The sequence below is a fragment of the Gavia stellata genome, chromosome 13, assembly GCF_030936135.1.
Source record: "Gavia stellata isolate bGavSte3 chromosome 13, bGavSte3.hap2, whole genome shotgun sequence".
Taxonomy (NCBI): Eukaryota; Metazoa; Chordata; class Aves; order Gaviiformes; family Gaviidae; genus Gavia; species Gavia stellata.
The window spans coordinates 23,725,183-23,752,268 of NC_082606.1; the positions used below are offsets into that span (position 1 = coordinate 23,725,183).

General features: G+C 60.1%; 1 protein-coding gene across 16 annotated transcripts; it reads right to left on the reverse strand.

Annotated features, from left to right (window-relative positions):
• Window positions 1–27,086, reverse strand: TLE3 (TLE family member 3, transcriptional corepressor). Of its 16 annotated transcripts, none has more exons than XM_059823749.1 (19): window positions 27,030–27,086; window positions 26,874–26,937; window positions 25,823–25,867; window positions 17,381–17,443; window positions 16,842–16,916; window positions 9,789–9,987; window positions 8,349–8,365; window positions 5,919–6,038; window positions 5,645–5,695; window positions 5,306–5,461; window positions 5,033–5,165; window positions 4,590–4,771; window positions 3,860–3,936; window positions 3,326–3,575; window positions 2,893–3,140; window positions 2,418–2,565; window positions 951–1,101; window positions 410–486; window positions 1–158 (listed from the first exon to the last, which is right to left on the reverse strand). In XM_059823749.1, the coding sequence occupies exons 2-19, from the start codon at window positions 26,892–26,894 to the stop codon at window positions 51–53; spliced, it is 2,121 nt and encodes a 706-aa protein (XP_059679732.1). In that variant the 5' UTR covers window positions 26,895–26,937; window positions 27,030–27,086; the 3' UTR covers window positions 1–50. The 16 variants fall into 16 exon arrangements, with proteins under 16 accessions (XP_059679732.1, XP_059679731.1, XP_059679728.1 ...); XM_059823748.1 differs by having other exon boundaries at window positions 9,789–9,990; XM_059823745.1 differs by having other exon boundaries at window positions 5,249–5,461; window positions 9,789–9,990.

Here is a 27,086-nt window from a genome sequence, read left to right on the forward strand (position 1 = left end):
CCTGCCACCGCCGGTGCTGGGAGTTGCCAGCCCTGCTATAAAATCCGCGGTTAGTAGATGACTTCGTAGACTGTGGCCTTCTTGTCACCAGAGCCCGTGACGATGTACTTGTCATCCGCCGAAATGTCACAACTTAAGACGGACGAGGATTCCTTGGACTGGAAAAGGAGGTGCGGGGGGAAAGAAAAACCATCAGTTTCGTTTCCCCGACCAAGCTGCCGCAGCCGCGTTTCGCCGAGCAGCACCCGTGCCGGTGGCGTCACCACATCCCGCACGCCGGGCACTGATCCGGCCACCCCAAAAGGATTTTCCCCCTCCCTCCCCAGGGCTGGCAGCCCCCCAAGATGATGCTGTGGGGGGGTCCAGGCGCTGCCCACCCCTGTGCCCTGCCTGAGACGCAGGCTCCTACCTGGAAGATGCTCGCTCCGTAGGGCGTCCTCCAGGCGTTGAGCAGGTTGTCTTTTCCAGTACTCACAAACCATTTACCTGCACCCGGAAAACACGGCATCAGCAGCCGAAAGCCGCCGCTGCCGACCCCCCCATTCCATGGCTGGCAGCACCAAAGCCACCAGCCAGACCCTGCGACCGGCCTCTCCCTGCTCCCGGAGGCTTCTAGCTGTTCCTCCTCAAACTGTGAGATTTTGGAGAAATCGGAAAATCTGGAGATTTTCCAGAGATGCTCGCCCCAGCCCCTCTCCAGCACTGCCCCGCGCACGGGCCGGCGCTGCTTCACCTCCCACGACGCAGCAGTTTGCGACCACGACTGGGGTGGTTTTAGGGGGACAATCCCCACAGGCACCATCCATGGGACAGATCCTGCCGGAAGCCTCCGTGCTCAGCCCCCTGCCGCCGTGCCACGCGTCGTCCCCGCCTGCCGCGGTCCTCGCGCGCATCCCCAGCCGCCACCGAAGGAGCCAGGGGAGCCGAGTTTAGGGGCCGGAGCCGCTTACCGCAGTAGGCGAACTTGAGGGAGAGGACGCAGCTCTCGTGGAGGTGCAGCTGGTACTTGTCGGGTTTCGTGTGGTGCAGCACTTCCACGTTGCTGCTCTCCATGCCCACCGCGAGCCACTCGCCCGTCGGGCAGTACCCCAGCGAGAAGATCTGCGGGGGGGACAGAGGGGTGCTCAGGGAGGGGTTTGCAGCCGCCAGCTCTGCCTGCAGCCCCCTGCCCGGGCCGTGCCCCGAGCGCCAGAGCAGGCACCAGCCGCCTCCACGTCCCCGGCAATTCCCCGTCGGGGAGAGACGCCGATCACCCGGGCACGAGCCGAGCGGGGGACGATCCCCTTGGTGATTTGAGTAACGCGCTGGCCATGCCCGCAGCGCTGGCAGCGAGGCCAGCGATTCAGAAGAGAAACAGCCCGAGAGGCGGGGAAGGACGCAGCCTGGTCCTCTTAAATGGCCGAGTGGCCCCAGCTGCTGAAACGTGGGCACAGCGAAGCCAGGAGCCGGCGGACGGCACCCACCCCTGCGGCACAGCCCCGGCGGCTCTTGCCCTGGCTGAGGCACCCGGGCTGAAACGCAGCCTCTTCCAGGGACAGCACTTCTGTCTTTGGATAGAAGGCACCTTCCCGGCATCCTCCAGAAGAGGAAAACTCAGTGTGGCAGGCAGCGAGACTAGGTAAGCTCTAAGCCACGGCTGCTCATGGGGTGGAAGCCGCGGTGGCACGGCTTCTGCGTGCCCAGCTCCATGACAGCAAGTGTTAACGCAGTGGGAAGTCCCGACCGCCAGCGCGGGGGAGTCAGCAGCGGGGACCTCGGCCACGCTCCTGCCTTTCTGGACCCTGATGACACAACTCCAGTTTCCCCAGCCGCAGGGCACTGGTGGAGGCTGCTGGCCAGCCCTGAAGAGGCACAGCAGGGTTTGGAGAGGCGCATCCACGTCTCTGGAGCGGCCGCACGAGACCTGCGAACGCCGGGGCGGCTCCAGCCCCACGGAGACTGCTGCACTTGCCAAGAGGACACAAGGTCCCAGCTTTGCCCCTTTGGACAGGGGCTCTGGGAGGGTCCGCAGGAGGAGGCAGGTGCCCGAGCCCTGCAGCCATCCCGCGTGCCGGGCACCCAGAGCCAGCCTGCAACGCCCGCAGGCGTCCCTAGGCAAGCACTGCTTTCTTAATGGCACCCTGGTCTTGCAGCGGGTGAAAAAGGAGCTGAAACAAGAGCCGGGGAGCCCCGCAGCTCTTACTGCCTCGAACGCTCTTGGGTTACACCTAGAGCAGCGGGGACAGCCATGCACAGAGCTAACAGGAGCCTGCGCAGGCCATTTTCCCAGCAGGAGAAGCCCCCTCCCGCAGCCACGCACGAGCCAGCTGCCCCGGCTTCCGTGGAGGGATAAACCCCTGCACGGGGTCTCCGCGAGGAGCTGCACAACGAGGCCAGGACATTCCCCACTCCCGGGGCCAAGGGCACCCCGTGCTTACCTGGGAGGTAAAGTCGTGCTGCTGGAGCTGCCTCCCTTCCCGCAGGTCCCAGGAGCGCACCGTGTTGTCCAGACCCCCCGTCCACAACTTCGTACCGTCGTGCGAGATATCTATGCAGCTGGCACCGTCTGTGTGGCCTTGGAATTGCCTTTAAGCAACAAAAAGCAATGCAAATCTTCAAGGGGAACACTGGGAAAAAGCACGGCGGTTGCTTCAAAGGAGCTGGTGCTCAGGCTGCGTTTACGAGGCTTCCCTGCACCAAGCACGCGTGCAAACCCATCCGGGGAGCATCCTTTGCCGAGGCACACCAGCCCGGCCGAGCCTGCTGTGCTCACTTACAGGCAAAGCATCACGAGATAGCATTCTTGTCACCATCCCCAAGGTCCTCACGACAAAACGTGGCCAGAAAGACCCTGATTACGGAGAAGAGCAACCCCCAGTGCTCCCAGCCCTCCTGCCACGGTGGCTCGCTCACCTGACGAGCGTCTGGTTGTGCAGGTCCCAGACGGCGATGTTGCCGTCGCTGCAGCAGGAGAAGCAGACTTTGGCGTCGGGGCTGATGGCCAGGGCGTAGCAGGCAGGGGCGGAGGAGGTCAGCTCGGCCTTGATGCGGGGCGTGGGGGAAGCCAGGTCCCAGATGGTGAGCGTGCTCGCCTCCCCTCCCACGATCAGCGTGCGGCCGTCGGGGAGGAGTTTGCAGGAGCGGATGTAGTTATCTCTGTTCTGGAGGGGGAAGAGATGTTAGCAGGAGGGCGACGCATGATTCGCCGCGTTAGAGGTGGGGGAAAGCAGGGGGGACACGCGCTTGGGGACCAGCGGCAATCCGCTGCGGCTCGCTCACTCGCTTGCGCGCGCATCAAGGATGCTCCAGCTCTGGCACGAGGCAGCGCTGCCCCGAGCCCCCTTACCAGGCAGTCCAGCTGGGAGATGGGGCTCTTGCTGCCCGGCTGGCTGATGTCCCAGATCTTCACGCACCCCTTGCCCCCGGTGTAGACGTGCCTGGTGGGGTTGCTGATGGTGACGGCGCACACCACCTCCCCGTGGCTCAGCGTGTTGATCTGCCGAGCGTGCCGCGGGATGCCGGGACCCGCCAGGGCGTCGTGGGGAAAGGGGACCGGCTGCATCTGCCCGTCAGCGCTCACGTGGAAGGAGTAGGCTCTGCCGGGGGAGGGCAAACGGGGGGGTCAGCCCCAGAGACAGAGGTTTGCCGCAGACCCAGCGTAAAGTGGGGATCGGGCGGCACTGCAACCCCACTGCTGGGTCATGCCTTGCTGGGGGCTGGAGGCCACCGCGGCTCTCCAGGGGTTTGGCCGGACCAGCCGTGGGTGAAGCCCCACGCTCAACTCCCTCCCAGGCACGCTCATCCTCACCAAGCACACAAAAAAAAAAAAAACACATCACCAAGCACACACACAAAAAAAAAAAACTTAAGAGGGGCTTACGGCTTCCCTCCGGGGATGGACGCCAGGCTCGAGGGCAGGCCGGGGGCTCGCATGGGCGGGTGCGGGTCGAAACCAACCTGCCAAGAGACACAGACACGGGTAAGGCCAGGCATGAGCTGGGCACGCGAGCAAACAGCTTCCCATCCGCGAGCCCGGGCAGGCGTGGGGACACTCAGCGGCTCCCTTTTCCCTTGCTCCTCAATAGCTAATGGTTATTTTTCCCTGGCAGAAAGGGGAAGGACTAGGGAATTAGCCAAAGGTTTCTGGTCTGCAAGGACCAGCATGGGACTTGCTCACCCTCCCCGTGCTGTTCCCAAGCCCCCAGGGACAGGAGCAGCTAAGTTATGCCCAGCGCCCCGGCTGCAGAAACCCCAATCTCTGCGTCAATGGCAACGTTTTACTTCTTGTTTTGACTGTGTTCAGCCTTAAAGCGTACAACGGAGTCTTTAGCAAGAGAAAGGGGAAGGGGGCTGCACAGCAGGTGCTTCCCATGGACGAAGGGAAGGATAAACCCCAATGTAGTGGCACATGCACATCACCCCACGGGGAGGCATCTCCACACCCAGCACCCTACGACAGCGGCTGATTCAAAACGCAGCTGGTGAGGAACCCACAGGCAACACAGGGGAGCCCCCCTCCTCCTGCACCCCCCCCAACCCTCCCCGCACCCACCACCCCACCGGGAGCGAGAAAAGGAGCTAAAAGTGCTACGTACAGCTCCAAAGCTCACCATTGGTGACCGGCCGTAGGCAGCAGCGGCGGCGGCAGCGGCGCTCATCTGCGGGGGGATGTTGTGGAGCCCCGCGTAGGCGCCGGGGCTGGTGAGCGAGCCGTTCATCTCGTGGTGCCCCATCATGGCAAAAGGTGCCGCGTAGGAGCCCGCGATGGAGATGGGCGTCCGCAGGGCCGAGGCTGCGGGAGGGTTGGGGACACGGTCAGGGGACGGAGACCGCCAGCATCCAGCCCCGCTGGCCCCAGAGGAGGAGATGCAATGGGTGGACCTCCCTCCTCACTGCTGGCACCCCTATCCTGAGCTGGATTAGGACCCCAATAAACCTGACCCCCCGCCAAGCTGCTGTGCCCCCAACAGAGGGCACGGGCTGAAGTTGTTGGGGACAGCGGCAGGAAGGGGGAACCGGGGGACCGCAGGGCACCCAGGGGACCGGTACCCACCCAGGGGGTCCATGCTGGTTGGCTTGCCGGGCATCGGCCGCAGCCCCGGGGTGCTGCTCGTCCCCGGGGTTGGAGCGTCGTTCCTTGGCGTCGGAGTGTTTGACTTGAGCCCAGGCGTCGACGATTTGTCGTTCTGGATGGAGAAGGGATGAAAACCAGAAAGGATGAGGTTCAACCGCCGGCATCCGCAGCCCCTGCTCAGCAACCCCCCCGGACCCAGCGAGCACCCGCGGCCGGCGGGGCCCGACCCCCCCGGCAGAGCGAAGGACGTACGTGACCCAGGTCTTTAGTCTTGGAGGAGGGAGTGCTGCTGGAGGAGGCGACCGAGGCCGGGCTGTTTGGCGCGTCCCCCTTCTTCAGCCCGCGGGCTTTGTCTATGCCGTTCTCCGGGGGAGAGTGGGCTGGGCTGACCCGGGGGGTGGCGGGGTCCTGCGAGACAGGAGAAAGCATTGGAACCCCCAGCAGTGGTGCAGGGGGGTTTCTCCGGCTCCTCTTTCAGGCAGGAATTGGGCCAGTGCCAGGGGACCCCTAAGGCATCACCCCTCACCCCCCCAAACCCCCACCATGCCACGGGGAGAGGAGCAGAGCTGCCAAAAGGCTCCCACAGCTCACCTCGTTGGAGACGTCGACCACCAGGTCATCACTCTTGTCACCATCGCTGTCCTGAAACACAAAGTGAGTTACGTCCCGCAGAGAGCTGCCAAACCCTGGGGCAGGCGGGGGGCACAGGTCACCCACACCACCTTTGGAAAGTTTTACCCAAACCCTGCTTTCTCCCACCCAAAGTCCTGCCCGAACGCATGCCGCACGCCCCGTGCCTCGCGCCGCCGTGTCCCCCGGCAGCTCTCAGCCCCCTCCCCAGCTGCAGACCGTCCCAACCACTCACATATCGACTCATGCTGTCCTTCTCCTCCGCTTTCCGCTTCTTGGAGTCGATGCTGTAGTCTGTGGAGCTCCGGTGCTTCTCGCTGGCTCTCAGGCTTTCCGAGGGCGAAACGGAATTATTCTGTAGTAACAGACAAAATTTTTAAGTTGGAAAGAGAAAGAAACGGGACTTCACGAGCAGCAGCTCAGAAGGTGCCGCCAATTGCCCTCCAGCCAGCACCGAGCCCTAGACTGTGAAACCCCAACGGTGGGGTGAGCCCCATGGCCCACCACGCGAGGGAGCTGGGGACGGGGTCCAGCCTGGGCTGGAGGACGGCCACCACCGCACCGAGCATCGCTCTGGGGATGCTGCCGGGGCAGCCTCGCGCGGCTGCTCCGTTCCAGCAAAGCTGCTCATGGGGACCCGGGCCCATTTACCGCAAAATGGGGAAAAAAGGGTGGAGCCGGTTGTTGTTTTAGAAGGCAAACCCTGGGAGGAAGCAGGGTGCAATTGCAGCAGCTCCCAGCAGCCGCTGGGATCCACCAGTGGGTAACTGGTGAATGCAGAGAGGGGAAAAGCTGCACTCCCCTAAACCAGCCCCGTCTCCACCATCCTCTGCCCCCCACGGGGAGCACCGGAGCTTCACCCCGGCCCTGGGCAGGGGAAGGGCTTTGCACGAGGGCTGGCACCTGCGAGAGCCCAGGGTGCTTCCTCCGGCACCAGAAAAGCCGGAGCCTCATCCCCGGCCTTCGTTAGGGGAGCAAAAGACCCGCTTCATCCCAGCCCCGGCTAAGCTGCGCCAGCAGCCGAGCTCTGCCGAGCCAAAGGGCATCCGAAAAACGTTTGGAAAAACACACATCACTGGGAGCAGCAGAGCCCAGCGCCCCGCGGCGCAGCTCCGCTCGGGGGGGCTTTCTGTGCCCACTTCAAGCGGCAAAGCCCGGGCGACGCTGGCGTTCCCAGGAAAGCCCCTCGCACGCCGGGATTGGGCTGGGAGCAAAAATGGCAGCAGAAAGCCACCTCGAGAGCGCCGGAGAAAGCCCGGCCCCACATCGCCCTGCGGCACGGCCCCGGCCCCGCGCAGACGCCCTTCAATTAGTTTCTGGGAGCAGCAGGAGAAATTACCATCATTTCATGTCTTGTAGCAGAGCCTGCCGCCCCTGCTAAGCAGAAATGTTCCTAAGCTCCTCTGCCTGCCTTTCTTTCCCAGCTGAAAGGGAGAACTAAAGCAGTTCATGTTTCTCCTCGGTACCCAATAAGCAGCTTTGGATAACACCGGGGTCTTTCTTCTCAGGCAGTCATGCTGAAAAACCTCGCAGCTACCAGAGAATCATGTCAAGCATTTAGAGGCATCGATCCATTCAGCCCGCCGCTGGCCCGCCGCCAAGAAACTAAATATTTTTTATTGCGCAGGCAAGGCTAGGAAAATATGAATGACTAACTCTGATTATCGTGCGCATTAAACCTCCACGGGGAATACCCCCTATTTCATTTTATAGATCGGGAACCTTCCCATCTCTGACGGCCCCCTCCCCGCCGGAGGAGCGGGTTAATGATGCCCAATTCCCCTCTCCCCCCTTAAATAGCACTTTTCTTCCCATCCGCCCCCAGCTCTCAAAAGGCCCATTTGTGGGCTCGGGGATGGCAGGAAATCACTGCAAAGCTGCGGCTCAGCCGGGCTTTGTCCTGCCAGCTTTTCCCCCGAGCCGGCGGCATTGTGCACCCCAGGGGCGGGGGGCGCGGGCTCAGCCCCCCTCCACGGGGAGGGCAGCCCCCCACCCGGCTCCTGCCAGCCTCTGCCCGCCGAGAAATACACTCGCCATCCCTCCCCGAGCACCCGTTCGCTTGCTGCACAGCAGCACCCAGCCAAAACAAGAACCCAACCGCTGCTATTAACACCGAGACGTCAGGGACACAAATAAAAAGCAGCCGTGCTGGAGGTGACGGTTGCCCTCCACCACGGTTATTTAGCTGGTTAGTTAACTGCTTGACCTTCCAAGTCCTACTTAACACAGCGTAATAGCCAAAACCCATCCCGACAGATTAGATGACCCAAGATAATAGAAGAGTGATCAGGAATAAAATAGCTTTCCTAATCGCCGAAGGATTTTTAGCCCCGCAGACTTGACTGCGCTCATTCACAGGGCTTAGTCAATTGAAACCGAATCTCGAAGCTCTGCAGCAATCAAAAAGATTTAAACCAAATCTCATAACCGGCCCGGAGGAGGCGGCTCCGCTCGCCCCAGCGCGGCCGAGAGTCCAGCAGCTCTTCCAGCCAGGGTGGGTTTTTTTTTTTCGCTTGCCTTTTTGTGGTTCTCTTTTTTTTATTAAACAGGACCTGTGCAAAAGGCACCCCTGAAGCTTGCACCCACAAGTCTGTTTTTTAAAACAGGTAAAACAAAACCATGCAGCCACCAGAAACTGAGAAAAAAAGGAGATAACGGGACTTACTGCACTTGAGTCTCGCTCTTTTAGAAGAAGCCGGTGTCAGAGGCGAGGTCACAGCCAAAATAAAGAGAAGACAGATAAATAAAGCAAGTTAGAGTAAGTCTTAAAACAGAAAACTAAACCTAGAAGCTCCTCCTTGCACGGTCTCCTGCCTTAACTCAAAACCCATCTGGGCTCTCTTTGGCTTTACTTTAAAATTCCCATCCCCTGTCCACTCAGCTCCCGCTGCCTCCTGCCCCTTTCTTTTGCTCGATGTGATTTATTTGGCAAAACGCACAGAGGAAAGGGGAAATACCCTGAAATGCAAAAGGAACGGCATCAGCCTAAGGCTCCTGTACCCGAAATCACAAACCCAGGAGAAGGTCCAGACCGCCCATCTCTGCAGGATGTGGTTTTAGCCATTAATTTGTACCCAAACGGCCCCGTTTTCCCTGGGATCTCCTGGTAATTTGAATCCATGCAGAAAACAATGGAGGTAACTGGATAATTGCTACCAAGAGTTTTTCCTCACTGGCTTTCACAGGGAGGTAAACCACCCCAAGTCCACCAGAAGCAGAGCCCGACAGCTTCATGAGGCTGTTGGATGACTGCCCTGCAAACGGGCGTATTACGGGGAAGATCTCGGATCTTCGTGTGTTAATGGCCAGGGGGATTTGCGAGGAAAGCCTTCAACGCTGTTGGTTTGCAGCCGAACTCATGCAGCATTTTATCTTCTAAAGAGATGGTCTTATTGCTAATAAGAAAAACCAGCAAGTTTGCTAGTTGTCTTATCGCTAATAATAAGAAAAAAACAGCAAGTTTGCTAGTGAACATTGCTGGTTTCCAGACCATCGAAAGTCTCTGCCAGCGATGGAGAGGAGGAGGAGGAGGAAGGCTGCTTCACCACTGGGTCATGGCTGAACGGGGACGCAGGATTTGCAGCAAGACACCATCAAAGCCTGCGAGGACTCAGACCCGCGTGCGAACTCAGGGGGCACCTGAGCCGATCGACCCCACAGAGGTCCATCCGCCGGTCTCGTTTCTTGGGGCAATTTGCATTCCCTGCCCCAAACGAGCACGGAAAGGAGCAGTCTGGACGCAGGTCCCCTCCTCCCCTGCCACCTCTCAAAGACCCCACCATCCCCGAGCTGCTCCCAAGCAGCATCCTGACCTCAGCGAACAAGAGAAGCAGGGAAAGCTTTGGGATCGCCTGGAAACTGCCACTGGGAATTGCTGCAACAGCGGCGGCACCTCCCTTGGCCACCCAGGCTGATTTAAGGAGCTTGAGCATCGCTTCGGGAAAGCTGCATCCCTAAAAGCAGAAGCCCATCCCCTGAAGCCCACTCCCCTGAGGGATGGGGCGGCGGGGGCAGAGCCGTGCCCGGAGCAGGGCGTTTCTAGCACCGTGGGACGCAGCGACGAGCAGCCCCCAGGGACCCCATCGACCCAGCCCCTCGCTCTCACCTCTGTGGTCCAGGTCGTGGTGGTTTTTCTCATCCTTGACAGCGAGGTGTGCCTGGCTCCCCAGGGCGCCGAGAGCCAGCAGCCCCGAGCTGCTGCCGGTGACCGGCGGGATGCCCGGCGGCTGGAGGCCCGAGGGGTGCGGCGGCAGCTGGACCGGGGGCCCATGGGCGGCGTGGGAGAGGTGCTGGGCCTGGAGCTGCTGCTGCTGCAATGAAACCACCAGTGAGCCGGGGAGGGGGCAGCGGGACCGGGGGGAGGATTTCGAGGCATCGAGCCGTGGCATGGTGGCAGGAGCAGTGCCGGGAAGGGGCATGGCCGGCGTCATGCCAGGAAGGCAGCGAGGCGATGCCCCGGGGAGCTGCCCCGCTCGGCCGCCTGGAAGGAGAAGCCCCGTTAGCAGGAGGGACGGAGGGTGCCCCGCGCACGGCCCCGGGGACAGTCCCCACCGCAGACACCCACGACACGGGCGGGTGGCACACGTGCATGCATGGCACACGCACCCCGGGCCAGGCTGCGGGAGCCGTCTTTAACTCAAGGCAATTCACATCACTGCTGCAGACGTGGCTGGTTTTGCTTTTCAGCAGATATTAAGCAGAAAAAAAATAATAATAATAAAGCAATACCACCCAAGACACAGAAAGCAGCTCTGGCTGGAGTGCCAGCTGCTAAACCAGATCAGAGAGAGAAAGCTCCAGCATCCAGGATCCTCCCAGGACACCTCAGCAAAGAGAAGTTTTGCTTATTCGCTCAGGACCAGCTTTAAGGCGCTTGATGGTGAGAAGAAAACCACCTGCACGGCACCTCGGCCCCATCCTGCTGCTCCCGGCCCCCTCCAACAGCGGCTGGACATCCCCTGCACCGGAGATGGGGCCGGCCGAACCGCAGGTGCACCCTTGCCCACGGTTGCAGGGCTGTGCATCACCACCCGCAGCACCCGGCAGGCACCCAAGCAGCTGCAGCCCGGCCGGGAGGGTGCACGGTGCCCCGGCTGCCCCCACCTCCCTGGGGCTGTGGGGAGCCGGGAGCCCCGGCCACCCCGGCACGCACACATCCAGCTGTGGGACTTGCCTGCTTGGTTTTAGCTAGAAAAAGCTGAACTACAGCTTTGGGGAGAAGAAGGAAAAAAAAACCACGAACGCATCCCCTGTGTTTCTATTTCAACTACAAACTCAAAACCAAGTTGGAATGCGAGTTGCTGGCTATCAGTCAGTGGTCTGCCCTCAGCGGTGTGGCTTCCAAGAGCCCCAGGCCACTGCTCCGGTGGCTCCCCCACCCCAAGGACACCAGTGGTCCAGCGAGGAGGGTCTCAGAGCTGGCGCTCGCGTTTCCGACCCTCTCGCCTGCACCCACAGCCACCTCAAGCAGCACCCAGTTAGCTACTGGTGAAAGCTGCAATTGGGTAACTGACCTCCAGTGGGAATCATGGGCTGGGGGGGACACACCTGAGCTGCAGCGGAGCCCCCCACACCACCCCTGGGTGCCCACGACCAGCTCAGAGCAGGCTTTCTCCCTCCCCAGTGCCACCAAGCACGGCAGAAGCTGTCCCCAGACTGGGCAGCTTTCTAGCGAGCCGGGCTGAGCACGGAAGAGGCTCCCACGGCACGGCGAGGGGACACGCCGCCAACCCACACCCCTGCACGGGGCACCCCGGGGGTGCAAGCTTCAAAGGGGCTCGGTCCCAGCCCTGCACCGCGACAGCCGGGGAGCAAAGGGCTGCTGCCGTGCCATCGCAGCACGGCTCAGCTCAACGCACAGCAGGGACACACCAAAAATACCTCCCGGGTATGGGGGACCCTACGTTTACAACATTTCCATCAAGGATATTTCCAGCACGTCTTCCCCAGCCCCCGAACCAGCTCATGCTCTGCAGCGACCCCAGCACAGCCCGACGGGGGTGTGGGGGGTGACACCCCAGCACAGCCCGATGGGGTGGCACCGGTCACTGTGACACAGCCCACAGCTCACAAAACACACTGGGAAAGCAGAGAAGTGGGTTTAACCCGAGGGCTCTGCGCTCAGCTTCGCACAGGGCACAGCCTGACCCCATCGTGGATGGGAGATGCACTTAAAAAATCTCCCTCCTGCCCTCAAGCAAGGCCGGTGCCCTCCAGCCTGCAGCCCCCCACGCGCCCGCAGCCCCCCAAGTGCCTGCGGTGCAGCTCTGCTGCAAAGCCGCGCGTACAGACCCACAGGTCCGGCACCTCCCGGTGCACCCTGCAGACACCCCGCCAGCCCCCGCAGCCCGGCCGTGGGAGCCAGGACACAGCTTTTCGGGAAAACCCCTGCGCTTGAGGCCGTGTCTTCAGGGGAAGCACCAGTTCCACCCACCTCCCGACTAAAGGGCCTATTTTAGGGGGTAGCAGGAAGGGGTGACTTGCTGTCACATGCCGATGGGCACGGCGGGACCAAGCAGCCTCTCGCTGCCCGGGGCGGAGGTGGGCGCAGGGAAAGGGGGTGGGCGACCTACAGCTGCCAGGCTCTGGTTTCTAAGGCTCATGCGAGGGAAATCCCCACCCAGGATGCAAGCCAGGGTCAGGGCTGGAAGGCAGTAGCTGCAGTTTCAGGCAGAGGAGATGCATTATCTTAAAACGCAGCTTCTTCCGGGCAGCGCAGAGGTCTCAGCTGTGGCAGAAGCCAAATCGAGAAGGCAATTAGGCCTCTGCAGTGCCGTTATAGGAAAAGCATAAATCACTTTGTCCTCAAAAGCAGGAGCTTTCTGGCTTCTGCTGGGCTGCTCCATCCACAGGGCAGAGAGGGGGGAGCATCCTCTGGACCTCCATTTGAGGAGGAGTCCTCAAACCGCTGCGCCCACGGCAGTGGGGCAAGGAGAGCCGGCTGGCAGGGCGAGGGGAGCACCACGGCTCCTGGGGGGGTCCCCAGCCCCAGGGGATGGTGCCAGCACCGTGCCGGCGTGTCCCTCGACAGCACGGAGCACACGCCCTGCTTCCTTGCCACGCACACACACCGAGATCAATCCCTCCGACACCAAAGCCAGAGGAACAGAGCCTCTGCTCTCGCCGAAATCGGTGAGGCTCTTTACAGTCCCAATCTCCTGTGATTTCCACCCATTTACGCGGGAGGCTGGGCTGGCCATTATATCAGAGCATCACCCTGGAGAACAGCCCCCAATGGTTTTCCAGCACAGTATACTCCTCTCCTACAAGCTTTCCAGCGGTGCCCATCCCCGTGGGGCTGGGATGCAGAGAGATCCAATGCTTTATCCTCAGCAATCTCCAACTTCCATGGTGGGCAGAAATTCCAGTGTGGCACAATGCTCCTCCCAGGAGCTTTCCAGCCCGGGGTGACAGCCCCCCGCAGCAGCAGGAGCCCCAGAGAAGACGGTGGGGTGGAGGGGGGCACGGTCTCACGGGCACCCTGGGTCCAGGCAGCAACACTCCAGCCCAGCGATGTCGATGGGGGTCACAGCCTTGGCACAGCCCCGGGAGACAACGTAGCTCCACCACAAGTAACTGCAGCAGCACCCAGTTGGGGGGCAGAGCGGGGAAGGCAGGAAGAATCACCACCCTGAGCCTCACCCTCCAGCGAAGCAGAAAACTGCTGGTTTCTTCCTTTTTTTTTTTTTTTTTTAAGCTTCCGGCAAATACATCCATCCAACGGCTCGGTGAGCTGCGGGGGACTGGCCCTGCGGGGTCTGAGCCACCCTGCAGCAGCCCCGCTCCAGCACAGGGGAGTGGAAATGCATGTCAAGACAGAACATCCTGCTGTGGCCTGAGATAACGTTTAAAGGTGTTTTTCTCCCCTTTGGCAGGCAGGAACCGGTGAGCAGAATCCATTTGGGAAGTCTCCTCGCTGGGCAGCTCTGGTTTGAAGCCTCGTCCCTCCGTCCGGCGTCGGGGCTGGGCTGCCCGCAGCTCCATGGTGTAGCGAAGATCACGCCTCGGGGCTGCAGACCTCCATCCCGGCACGGCTGGAAGGAGCCGTGCCCCAGCCGGGTCACTCCCGTGGCAAGGAGGAGATGATGAGCCGACAAGCCCAGCGCATAACCCGGCTGCGGGCGAGGGTGTCCACATGGGTGCTGGAGGATCCCCAGGCTCTGCTTGCAGCTCCCCGCGGCCGCCTCTGCCGTCCTTCCCGGCTGCGTCGCTCCACCGTGTTTGCGCATGTCGGCCCAGGGAGCGGTCGATGCACGTCCCTCCTGCACGGCGCTCGGGAATCACATCCTGGAGACTCCATGGAGGGGGATAAAACCTGCCTGGGAGTCCACGGCGTAGAGGGATGCAGTAGAGCTCAGCGATGCTGCTTGCTCAGCATCTGCTTGGCTGAAAAGCCCACCTTCCCTCCCCTGAAAAAGGTTGTTTTTAAAAACCACATCACGTGGAGGCTTGTTGCAAACAGCCCAGGGAAGGGCAGGCTGCAGGAGCTCTTCGGCCACCTTTGCCACCCGGAAAACACCCCTGCGCCCACAGCCGGGTGCCCCACACCGCAGCCGACAGCAGGGACAAGACGGGGTGCTCACCTCCCAGCAGGATCAGGGTCCTGCCCCTCAAAGGTCTGCACGCGGTGCGGTATGTGCAAGGACTTGGGGCAGCCTTCCGGGGCCAGGAACCCTCCCGACACCTCCCCAGCGTGCCCAAGCTGAAGCGCAAGCTCAGACCTGCTCAGGATGCTGCACCGGGGCTTCTCATCTGCTGGCAGGACCCCAAACTGGACCGACTTCCCTGCAAGAGCCCAGGACATCAGCCTGCAGCAAGGGGCTGCTGCCAAAGGCGCCGCAAACCCAGCCCCGGCTGACCGCCGGTGACCGCGGGGCCATCGGCGTCACCCAGCCCCCAGGTCTGGGCCAGGCGAGAGGAGCTGGTGGGAGACGCGCAGACAGGGAGATGTTTTCCTTCTGGGGTCCCTCGGCATGTGCCAGGCAAACATGGTTAAGATACGAAGGAGGTTACAATTTATGAGAAAGGCTGGCAAGGAATATCTCGTATGGAGAGTGTTTTTAATTGGATTATGTACATCATGCTTCATGCCTTTGTTAACCGATTTAATGGTTCACCACTTAAGTTCACCACTTGCGTTAAATTTAGTAAAGTAGTCTAATCATTTCCAGAGCTATAACCAAATCAAGGGCTCAATTTCACAGAAGCCTGAAGCAGAGGAACTGTGAGACAATGGCCTAGATACATAAAATTAACAGTTCTTGACCTCAAAAGGGGCAAAAAAGAAGGTTTTAATGATTTGGTGCGGTTTTTTGTGTGTGTCGATTTTGTTTGCAGCACCTGCACCGAGATGCTGGTGCAATATATAAATAGTCGCCTTCTCTCGCTGCAAGGCATGGCAGGAGAGAGCGGAGCCACCACCCGCCCCGCCCGCGTCGGTGGCCCGTCCCCGTGGGACACGGGGCGCGGACCCGCGCACGCCCCAGCGCGCTGCCCTGCTCCACTCGAGAAGAACACGCGCACACAAGCGATCTGCCCCACATGAGCAACCCTACAATAACAAACCCCTGCGTGCGCACAAAGGGGAGAAATTCTGTTTGCTGGGGAAAAAAAAACCAACCCAAACCCCTCTCAGTTTCACCTCTCAGGGGGCACCAGAGCAGGTGCAGCCGCCACCGAGCGGCACGGACCCACAACCGAAACCAGCTCCGCATCTGCCCGGAGAGTGCGGCACATCTCGGAGCAGAGCTCTGCCCTCCTCTTCAGCCATCAAAGCGCAGGGCATCGCTCGCCATCCTCCTGCCAGCAGCCACCCCGGGTCCCTCCCTCGACAAGACGCGGCGGGAGGAGATGCTCCCCGCTGCCCGTCCCGCCCCAGCGCTCACCCGGATGGGCCCCACGCTCTCCCACCTGCCCATAACTCCTGCCTCCGGAAAGTTCGCCCGGCAAAGCGATTAAATGGCTGGCTGCTTAATGACGGGATGACACTCGCTCTGATCCGAGGAAGCAATTACCTTGAAAACAGGAGTCGCGGGCCCCGTTCGTTTACCTTAATTGAATTCCAATATCTGCCTCTAGCTGCCTGAGCTCCCGGCTGAGACTTAAAGCAGCTCAAAGCCGAGCATCCCCCTCGCTCGCCGTCTCTGCCGCGGACGCACCAGTTCACCTCCCGGCCCGCCGGCAAGGTGCGAGGTGCCGGCAGGAGGCCGGGCAGCAGCGCGGTGCTGCTTGCCGTGCCAGCGCGGACCCAGCGAGACACGCTGCCCTGCCCGGACCGCTTCCCAAGGGCTGCCGCCGCACAAGCCCCACCGTGAGGGACCCGGCCGCAGTCGAGGCTTTCCTTGGCCCCAAGGGCTGCAGGAGCCCGGAGCACGATGCTGCACTCGTGCTAGCCATAGAAAACAGAAAAATGGATATACAAGCGAGTTAAATGCAGAGAATCACAAAGATCCCTGTAGCTTAAGACAGAAGCGCAAATAGTTACTCAAAAAAAAGAAATTAAAAATCAGTATTTTCTGGAAAACGAACACCTAAACCCAGAGGAGCTCTGGATTCACCTCCCCAGGACGCTGGCTGGGGACGCCGATGTCCCAGGGTTAAGGGAGCTCCAAGAGAGCAGGTTTGCTGCAGGACTGAGAGCGTTACATCAATTAAAGAGACAATAAAAAATTGTTAGTCTTAAAAAAACCCACCCAAGATCTGCGAGAGACAGAGCCCGGTAAGACGGGAGCGGGTAAGTCAATGCATGGAACAACAACTCCGTCAAGGTTACAGCACATTTCACATCAACAGCACACGCAGAGACATGCCTGGGCTCAGGGGGCTCCGGGAGGGCTGCCGGGCACCCGGCCCCGCTCCGCTCCCCCAACGCTCCCCAGTCACGGAGAACATCCAATTTGGCTAGCGGTGGCTCCCGGTGCTGCATTAGCAGCCGGGGAGGGGGACTGGGCTGCCCGAGCGGTGGCTGCCACCCCCCCGTCTCGCTCAATGCCAGATTGAGGGAGTTTTGGTGGTTTGGGGGGGGCCGCGGGACAGCCGGGGTGCTGCGAGCCGCCCTTCTTTAACCCCGCCTGAGCGCAGGATTGCCTCTGGTTATGGTAAATGATAGGAATAAAAGGGGTATACACACGGTGAGAGGCAGATTGGGAAGTCCACGTACCCCGATGATAGCATTCAACTCCGTCATTGTCACTTGCTTGGCACGCTCAACAGCCTGTGCGACTTGCTGTTGGTGCTGCGGGGACAGAGGCGCGCGGCCAGGTCAGAACCGGGCACGGGGACACCCAGCCCAGGCGTGACCCACCCCCCCCGAGCTGGTCACCCTTTTTTGGTCGGTATTTTGCTCATGGGAGCAGCAGCCCCAGCGCACCTCCCTGCCCCACAGACCACGGGTGCCGGGGGAGCCGGAGCAGCCCCTCTGTGCTCCGCGGGCTTGGCGCAGACCCCCGCGGCCGAGCAAAGCCCCTGGTGGGGTCTGGCGCTCCCCCACCCCGAGGGTTTTGCAACGCGCACGTGGTATCTGAGCCCTGTTTCTCACGGGGCACCCCAGAGCAGCCCCACACCCCCAAACCACAAGTTTGGTGGGAGCAGGTCCGTGCCCTCTCACGGAACCCCCCCCGAGGGGCACAGCGCTGCCTTCCTGGGGAAACCCCCCGGGAGCAGCAGCATCCCCCACCTGGGGCGTGAAAACGTCCTTACCTCTTGTGACAGAAAAGGCATGATCTGGGCTAAAATCGTATTCAGTCTTTTAGCAATTTCTGTCTGAAAAAAAGGAAGAAGAAAAAGCAACAGTTAGTACCAAGCAACCTCCCACAGACTGCACGAGGCTTCCCAGCAGCAGCGCCGGGCATCCCCCCTCCCCGTCCCCTCCCGGCCACACAAGAGGAAGCGGCGACTCCCAAAAGAGGCAACGAAAGCGCCTTTGGGCACGCTCCGCACTCGCCAGCGCAGGGACACGGCCCCGCTCTCGGGACACTTTGGGTCCCCTTCCCGTCATGGGACCCAGCGTCACGGACCAGCCCCAGCAGCTTCGCATCAGCCTGGACTTCCCTGGCTTCCAGGAAACGTAGCCGGGCGCCAGCACAGCTCCCCGTCCTTAGAGCGGCCGCCGCTCTCCAAAGGGGCCGGATCACGTACAATCGATTTTGCACGTCTGGCCGGGACCACGCGCAGGGACAGCCCCTCGCCATCGCCTTCCGCTCCCAGCGCTTATTTGCGGGCGTTGAGTTTCTTCAGAAGAAACTTCGGCGAACGCACGCCGCCCCGTGCAGCCAGTGTTTAGTCAGCAGCGAGGGCTGGTGGGCGCGTGCTCTGATCTCGCACCGGTCGTGGTCGAGGTCTTTCCCCACCCCACACTGAAGCTGTTCGGGCTCCTTTTGCCACCCTCGCATCACTCAGGGAATCTATCCCGTAACCGTTTACGCCCGTCAGCTCGACCACATTATTTGGGAGTTTAACAACAAACCTATACCGTCAAACTGTGGTTTCTGCGCCAACTCCGTTAACTGGGAATAACGTTTTCCTCGAGCGATAACCCCAACACGTATTTGGGGTGAGCCAGCAGCCCAGTGCCGGGAGGTGCCATCCTGCCCCACACCACGCACCCCACGGATGCTCCTGCTCGGCACGCGGAGCTGCCCGGATCGCTGCCGCCCGGCTCCCAAGAGTTAACGCCGGCTGCTCCGCTGGCCAAGGCAGCTGTTAAAACAGCTTTTGGTCCAACTCAAACACGGCCAGAGCGGCCGCGAGGATTCAGCGCCGCAACAATGGCCGGAGCCGAGCCCTGGTGCAGAATCAAACGCCCAGAAATTCCTTCCGACAGCCCTGAGCAGCTCATTATCGATAACACAAGTGATTAACCGGGTCTCGCGCCAGCCTCCCCCTCGGCAAGGTGCCTCCCTCCCCGAGACGACCGGCAGCCGCCCCCCTGCTCAGACAGCCCCCATGTGCTCCCCAAATCACTGCCTCCGCCCCCGGCACCCCGAGGCTTCGCCCTCCCTGATCCCCACCACTCGGCCCCGAGGCGTCCCCAGGATGCGCCCTACAGCAGATCCCATTTTGAATCCCAGCCCCAGTGGGGTGCCGACCCGGAGAGGGGCTCTCAGCTCCGCCTGCTCTCTAATACCGCAAGAAAAAAATCCAAATATCATCATTTGGAGGGGAAAAAAAAAAAAAACAAAACACCAATAGACACTCGACCCTCGCTTTGAGAAATTGGGCTGCGGCATGCTGGCGTTACTACAGGACTAACCCGAGGTTAGAGACCGAAGCCAGAGCACACCCGACATGCCCCAGGACAACCCCAATCCCCCCCCAGCCCAGGCTCAGCCCCGTGGAGGAAACCGCCCCATGAGACCCCACAGCCACCGGAGCTCGGGGACGCGCTGCAAGGCGTCCCCACGAACCACCCGCTCGCTGCTCCCGCAGCACCTTCGCACGGGCATTGCCGGTTTCGGCTTCAAAGCGACGGGGATATTTCTGGCCGCCGTCTTTTCCGAAAGCGCCCCGGTGATTGGGTTACACCTGATGCTTTTATTAGCCCTTCCAGAGGTCAGGAGAACGTGCTGGCGCGCCGGGTCAAGGCAGAGGCAGCTGGAAGCGACTGCGGTTTGGACTCAGGTACCTTGGCCACAGCTACGCCGGTGCTGCAGCCGCCAGCATTACCACGGACCCAAAAGTGAGGACGCAGGGCTCATCACGGTGAAGGCACGATTCTCCCAGAAGAAAGGGCTCTGGCCAGCACAAGTTTTTAGACGCCCAACACACGTGCGTCGCCCACCGGCTGCTCTGCGCCCACAAAATTGGGCTGCAAGCTAAAACGGCAAAACCCAAGCCCAGCCGCGGTGCCGTGTGCGACGGAGGGAGCGCGGTGCGGGAGCGTGGGCTGGCACCGTGCGTGCCGCCAGCCGCCCCGGCAGAGCGGTGCCACTTCAAAGCGGCAGCAATGCCAGCGATAACCACCCCGCTGCTCACATCACGCGTTGCTCAGCGATAGGTAAACCTCTTTAAAGGCCTTTTTGGCACCGACGCATCGATTAGATTATATATAAAGTGCGGCTCCATTAAATATTTATTCCTTCAGATGAAGCCTATTGGATTCTGGATGCAATAAGCGCTCGGTGCATTGCTCCTCCAGCACGGTTGCTTCTCCTGCGAGCTCTTTCTTGCCAGCCCCCAACAAATTCTAGAACAAATTCAATCCTTATTTGAGGCGAAAGCAGCGGTGCCAGCACGAGCAGTCCCTCCGGCTGCGTGTCGCAAAGGTCGTTCAGGTGTAAAGGAAAAAAAATACGGAGCATCCAAACAGGCCGCCTCCGCGGAGGAGGGAGGGAAGGCGCTGGGTTTTCCCCGGGCACCATCCAGCACTAACACGGTCCAGACAAACAAGACGCACGATGACCCATCGCCTCCACGTTTAAATCCAATTCCGCCCAAACTTCCAACAAAGATTTGGAGAAAAGCTTCGCGCTCTGCAAAGAGAGAGACTTCCCACGTGGGATTCAGCGAGCAAGAAGATATTAGATGTCCAAAATATTATGTTTACAACCATGAGGTTTCCTGTTAACACGAGATTCAATGATCTTTAAATATTTGTTCACTTTAACTTTTCCCATTTCCCAGCATATTAAACTCTAGTTGTCCCCATTAAAAGTTTAATCGGGAGCGAAAGGGGATCCTCCAGCGCGCCGGGAACAGGGGAGGGCTTCATGCCCAACACCTTCCCCATGACAGGGCTCATTCATCACCTCGCCCCAGAGCGGCGGAGCCCCCCGAACCCCCCCGCCCCGAGCTGCTCCCGCCAAGAAAAACCTCCATTCCCCCGCTGCGGGTTGCCATGGCAATCCCAGCCTCCGCATCCCCTCCCAGCGCCCTGCATCTTCCCTGGACCACGGCACACATCGCCGAGATGAGATGAGAGCTGCAAAGGAGCCGTGGACAAGGGACCCCGGGGGCTGCACAGGGCACCCCGGGAGAGGCACCCACCTGCGCAAGCCCAGCACCGGCACCCATGGGAGCACCTCCCGGGACACTCACCCCGGGCAGCAGGATGCTGACGGTGGCTCCGTGCCGCTTGTTAAAAAGGGCAAGCAGTCAGGAGAACCTGAAATCCCAACTAATCCCCCACCATCCCTGCCAGGAATCTGACCTGCTGCCAGACAAGAAACGCTTCTGGGTGGTGTTTCACAAGGCGGGGTGGGGGGGGGGGGGGGGGGGGGGGGGGTGGAAATCAGAGAACACATTTGCACTGGTTATAAATCAAGAGACAGACCACTCAGCCACAGGCTGCAAGTCCTGTCACCCGCTCTTAAAATGGCCAAAGCCGCTACCAGCACCCAAAACACTTAAGGGCACGGAGAGCCGCTGCTGGAGGCGAGTCAAGAGCCGGGCAGGGGCTCCGGCTGCAGCAGCGCGCGGCGGCATGGTGTTAAATAGCTGTGGGGCTGGCCCTCCCCAGCAGCCCCGGCCCCCCGTCCTCTCGTCTTTACACCTGGACATGGCAGAGGGAAGTTTAAAAATAACTCTGCCCGGCCGTCAGTCGCGGGATCCGCAGAGCAGCATTGAAAGGAGCAACCTTAAAAATGGCCCGAAGCCCATGAGCGGAGCCCCAACCCTGAACCCCAGGGTAAGGGGGTGTCGGGGGGGAGCCTGCACCCTGGCGCGATACCCTGCAGACATCGCTCTGGGCAAGAGAGATGCTCGCTGTGCCAAAATATATTAGCCTTGGCCTCAGCTGAGCCAGCGAACGGGAGCTGCAGGGCTGCCCCGGGGGTCGCACCCCTGGGCTGATCCCAGCACCCTCGGGCAGGACCCGCGGCACGGGACCGGACCCAAACCCCTCCTGGGCTCCCAGGGAGCCTTTGGGATCAGCGCTCAGCCATGCTCTGAGGCTGGAGGTGCCTGCAGAAACCAGCCCCGCAGCCGCCGCTCTGCGGGGAGCACCCCCAGCCTCCCCAAACGCACGCACCCCGACCGGGCCCGATCCTCCATGAACCTCCACGGTTCCAAAATGAGTCACACCAGCGCACCAGACCAGCCCACCTCAGGTGCAGCCTCAGGACGGACTCTGGGCCGCACCAGAGCAAACTCCAGCCCGCCCTCGCTTATTGATTTCAACAGCGGGATGCAGGCCGGAGACAAGGGCTGAACGCATGCATCGCTCAAGCTGACCCTTCCTCCTCTCGAAAAACAAGACAAAACATGGCAAAACACTATTATAAAGACTTTCCACCGCAAGCCTATACCCCTGGAGCGATGGGGTTGGTAGGGTGCCCAAAGCGATGGTCCGCGGGATGCAGGAACGTGGCACCAGCATCACCCGCGGTTCACGCAAGACTCCCGGGGAGAAGCACCCGCCCGCCAGCCCCCAGCTTTCTCCTCGGCTCCAAACCCACAGGTCGCTCCACACGCACCCGGACGGTGTTTCCGAGACGGGTCTGCAGCACCGCAACCCTCCGTCAGCCACCCCACGTCTCCCGCCACGCTGCACAAACCGCCCCCCCCCAAAAAAAAACCTCAGCCCTGGAAGAGGGTGGCAGGGGCGGCCGGAGAAGGCAAGGGGTAAATCACACCGCCGTGAAGCACCAGAAGCATTTGTTGAAACCAGGATATTGTCTCTTTAAGCACATGAAAATAAGGCCCTTGAGCAGTGCGGTTCTCACTCCGGCGCACAATTATGGGTACTTTCAGCTGTCTACCACTATTTCAAGTGCTCTCTCCAACCAGGCTGTCAATGGCATGTTGAAAGCTATTTGTGGCTGCTATCGTTATTAGCAAAGTGGAGAGCTTCACTGATGAGAATTAAATTCAGGGAGGGGGTGTGGAGGGGCGGGCCACAAGCCCTCATTACAGAATTACCACCGGCACCGGGGCTGCGGGGGGGGGCAGAGCTCAGCCGGGACCCCCAAAGCCCACCCAGCACCCCCAAAACCCACCCGGGGCTCCCGCTGCCTCCCACAAAGCCAAGGGGAGGGAGAGGTTAAGCTGGCTGACAGCTACTCCCTTCTACCTTAGGAGACCTGAGAGTATCACACTAACAAATTACTTGGCTTCTGAAGTATTTAGCAAATATTACCTGGCACTCCTTGCTAACGAGCGCGACAAAGTATATTGTGTTCTTAGAATATTCTAGGAAAAGAAAAAAGCATGCCTCTCTTCCCCTGAAAATGTCAGGAGGGTTTAGGTTTGTTCCAGGCATGAAGTGTTTTAAGCAGGAAAACAAGAAGTGCTTATGCAGAGAGTTCTCAGCCTCAAAAAATAACAGCACAAAGGTTCTCCCCTCTGAGGTGTTCTGTCTCCCCGCACAAAATGAGATTTTCTTTCAGAATCGTTATCCCCTCCGACTGCGTTCGGCAATTATCTACAGAGACCCGAGCAAAACCAACGCCAAAACAACAGGGGAAGAAGTTTCTTTCATAAAAATCCATTAACCTTAAAAAAAAAGTTTTGTTTGGGTTTAAAAAGAAAACTCCCGCCGGCCTCAGGTTTAAGACAGCTGAGCCCGGGCAAGAGAGCGCTCCATTCAGCAGGAAGACTGATGTAAGGAGCGATTCACTGCGTTATATGCAACAAAGCGGGTAGTCACTTCCTAAATATTTCCTTGCATATGGAGTTGTTTATGAAACTACTTTTTTTTTCTTAACAAGAAACAAAACGAGAAGAAAGGGGGGGGGGGAACCACCCCACACGCAGCCACATATGCAGACACTTAATATGCAGCGTAGAAGAGATAATCTGTTATATAAGCCCACAGACAGACAATCCCCTTTTGCTTAAAGATGAAGTATCCATCAATGTTTGTCTCAAGCAGATGTAATCACAAGCAGTCGAGTCTGGAGGGCAGGACACTGCATGAATAATTCAAGCACTTCAGTCTACTTGATTGTGTGCAGATAAACACAAGTCAACCGCTAAACAGGTCAGCTGATAAACTTGTTTGTTCAGGACCAGCCACCCTCAACCAGCTGCAGCACCCGCTGCGGGGAGCCTTTGGGGGGACGCCGCAGCCCCAAAGAGGGGCGAGCCCTCCCCGCGCACCCGCTCAGGACCCGGCACCCCCATCCTCTCGCCCCACTTTCGCCTGGAAGCGCGCTGGGAGCAGCTCGGGCTGCTTTGTTTTCCGCCAGCACCGTGCACGTTGCTGTCAATTAAAGAAGACGACAGCTTCACCTCCCAAACTTCCCGGCACTAGGCACGCAGCATATGTCACCAGGAACAACTAAAGCAGGCGGGGACGCTCGGCGCGGGCTGGAATCATCCGGCGAAGATTTAGCTGCCGAGTTGCAAGGCGGCGAAGCTCCCAGCGAGGCACGCCGACCACGCAGGGCCTCCCCGGGGCTGCGAATGCCCCGGCGTGGGAAGGGCCACCCTGCGAATCCAGCTGCCCCACACCAGCCCCCCGGAAAACAGCACCTGAGCACTTCGAGGCTCCTCAGTCACCCTCCGAAACCACGCCAGACGCTTCGCCGAACACCATGGGGAAGATACGCTACGCGTCGCACCGCAAGATGGAGCGGACGGCGGAGCGCTCCGGCCGCACGCCGAGGAAGCCAGAGCCACGACGGGGTCTCGCCCCGCAGCCCCCACGCTCATCCCACGGCGCAAACCCTCTCGGATCACTTTTTGGTTACAACCCCGCACTGGTGGAAAACACGCTGCACGTCTCGGGAAACGGCAATCGCTTCCGAAGCTTCGATCAAGAGAAAAAGCTCGGTATCTTGCGGTATCATTTCAGCATCTCCCAGCGTTTGCACAGAGCGAAGCCGTTCAACGCCGAGCGACCGGGCGGTAAGAGGCATTTCCCCCCTCCCGAAAGCAGCCCGCCCTGGCATCACTCCAATCCCTCCAGCGTTTCCGAAGAGGCCGCAGGGTCCGTGTCCCTCTGGACGCACGCAAATGGGAGACGGGGTCCTCGCAGGAGGCCACCGCAGGCCTAAGCGGAAATTCTGCCTTCGGGAGTAGTCTGTGCCCGAGGTTTCCCCGGGCCGCACACCAGCCCCACGTGCCCCCACTCGCCCCGGGGACGGGGGACCCGGGCTCCTGCGCAGCCCCCCCGGGACTCCCCGCGAGCCGCACCGCCTCGCGAGGACACTTTCGTCCAGGCAAGAAGCGACGAAGAGAAAGAAGTCGGGATTATCTGCATGGAAGAAGATATTTTTACAAAACTGAGACTAAGCAGTAATTATTTTCGTTACCCTGTGACTACGTAGCAGCAAGCTAAAGGGAAGCGTGCGCGAGGAAGAGGAGAGGCGGGTTCACAGCCACGCTGCTTTGAATTTCATCAGGCGGATAAGGACACCTTCTTACTTCGGCTGCCATGCTGCTGTCAAGCAAAACCACTTTGGAGCTGAATGGGGCTGATTTGCGAACTGCAAAGTTGATGTCAACTTCTATCTGCCTTAAGTTCTTAATTAGAACTACTTCTAAAACCAGTAAGCAGCAGCAGCACAAATAATCAGGTCTAATCTCAATAATAACTTTATTCCTTTAAGTTTTACCATCATGTGCCCAGCCTTTAGGCTCTTTAGCTATAATCTTATCAAGGTAGCACACCACATTCTGCTACGGCCTTCTATATTTTTCCTTCGGGCAAGTTACATATTAGAGGAGACCACAAAAATAAATAAATAAGGGAATACCAAACGTTGCTTCATTTTCCAGATGCAAAGACATATCCGTGACATTGAGCAACACACCATTAGATATCGGTATCCCTGAAGATAATTCCCTTAAGTCTCACGCTACAGCACAGCGAGTATCAGGGTACGACCTTAGAAGCAGTCGCGTTGTACCAACAACAAAACCAGAGGAAAACGCGGGAGATAACAGTATTTCCCCGAGCGCCAGGAACGCGCTATTCCAGGTACCGACCTCCCAGGGTGGAAGGCGAGGCTATTTTCACCTCTTCGCATAAAGACTCTTCGCCAAGCCTAAGTTTCTCCTGAATACAGGCAAACCCCCCAAGCCTGCCCTCAACCTGCAGCTCCCAAGATGACGGGAGATCTCACCCGGAGTCACATCCACAACTCGGGCACTTATTCCCATTTAGTGCAATCGGGGCCCATTTTATCTCGGGCTGAGGAAAGGGCAACGGGAGATCAATCAATCGATCAATCACAATTTCCCCCCCTTGGGATTACTCACCTGTTTGTGCATTTCAATATTCAAACCATACGACATTTCATAGTACTGGGGAATAAAAAAAAAAAAAAGAGCCAAGAAGAATTTGAATTAATTTAACAGAAGGTATTTGCATAAGGGCATTACCAGAAAGCATCCCGGACAAAACTGCGCTTAAAGCATTGGTAGCCGAGGAAATTACACCTTATAATAAGCAGATGTTTACGGGGTTTAACTGGCACGCACTTAACAACAGGACACTCCTTTTTACTCCTGTTTTCTCCTCCTGAGCTACTTAGAAAAACAAAGAGGCGCAGAGCTGTGTGACAGGCGTCGGCACAGCCCTGGCAGAACAGGTACGGCCCCTACCCTGGCCAAAACCCAGCTTCTCACTGGGGGGGCTGGATTTATCCCCCCCAGGGTCCAGCACTGCTGCTGGGAGCACCCCGGCTGGGAAAGGGGGTGCTGGCTCCTGCTGAACCGATCAGAACCCCCCCACACCCCCCCCCGGGGGCCCCGCGAGGCAAATTTCGCCAAAAGAGGCTTCTGCGGCAACAAAAGCAGCCCACTTTCCCGGGGGGGGGGGCGGAAAATGCCCTGGGAGGCACCGGGGTGGCCTCACCCCCGCTCCGCCGAGCGCCCCGGGGCAGCCCGCCCCTCCCCGGGGGGCACCCCTCGGAGCCCGGGGCCGCTCCTACAGCCCCTCCTTCCCCCACCGGAGCCCGGGGCCGCTCCTCCTGCCCACCCCTTCCCCCCCCCCCGGGGAGCCGCTGCTCCTGCCCCCCCCGGAGCTCGGGGCCGCTCCTCCTGCCCCCCCCCGGGGCACCCCCCGGAGCCGCTGTTCCTGCCCCCCCCCCCCCCCCGGGAAGCCGGTTACCGCGCTCCCGGCCGCCCCGCTCTCCGCTGAGCCCCGGCACCGGCCGAGGGCGGGGCGGGCAGGGGGCCCCCTCCCTGCCCGAGGCGGGGGCACCGCGGCGGGGTGTCCGGGGCCCGGGGCCCCCCCTCCCCGTTCCCTAGCGCGCGGCCGGGCTAATGCCATTTACAGCCTGATCCGAATCTGATTAAAGTCTCTTACCATAACGTAATGGCGCTGCATCTCGGTCTTCTCGTTCGCCAGCTTATCATACTCCACTTTCAGGCTGGGGGGGGGCAGAGCAGAGGGGTGAGACCCCGCGGGCAGCGGGGGCAGGGAAGGGGGGGGGGAGCCCCCGCCCGCCCCTCCGGGGCTCACCTGTGGTACTGGGCTTGCAGGAACTGGAACTCGTCCTTGATCCGGTCGCAGGACTCG

Coding starts and splice junctions, on each gene's coding strand:
- TLE3 (XM_059823745.1), bottom strand. CDS start 26,894: ATGCAGCGCCATTACGTTATG. Junction 4,772..5,032: donor AACCAGCATGGACCCCCTGG/GTGGGTACCGGT, acceptor ACCCTCCCGCAG/CCTCGGCCCTGCGGACGCCC. Junction 3,937..4,589: donor CCTACGGCCGGTCACCAATG/GTGAGCTTTGGA, acceptor GTCTCTTGGCAG/GTTGGTTTCGACCCGCACCC.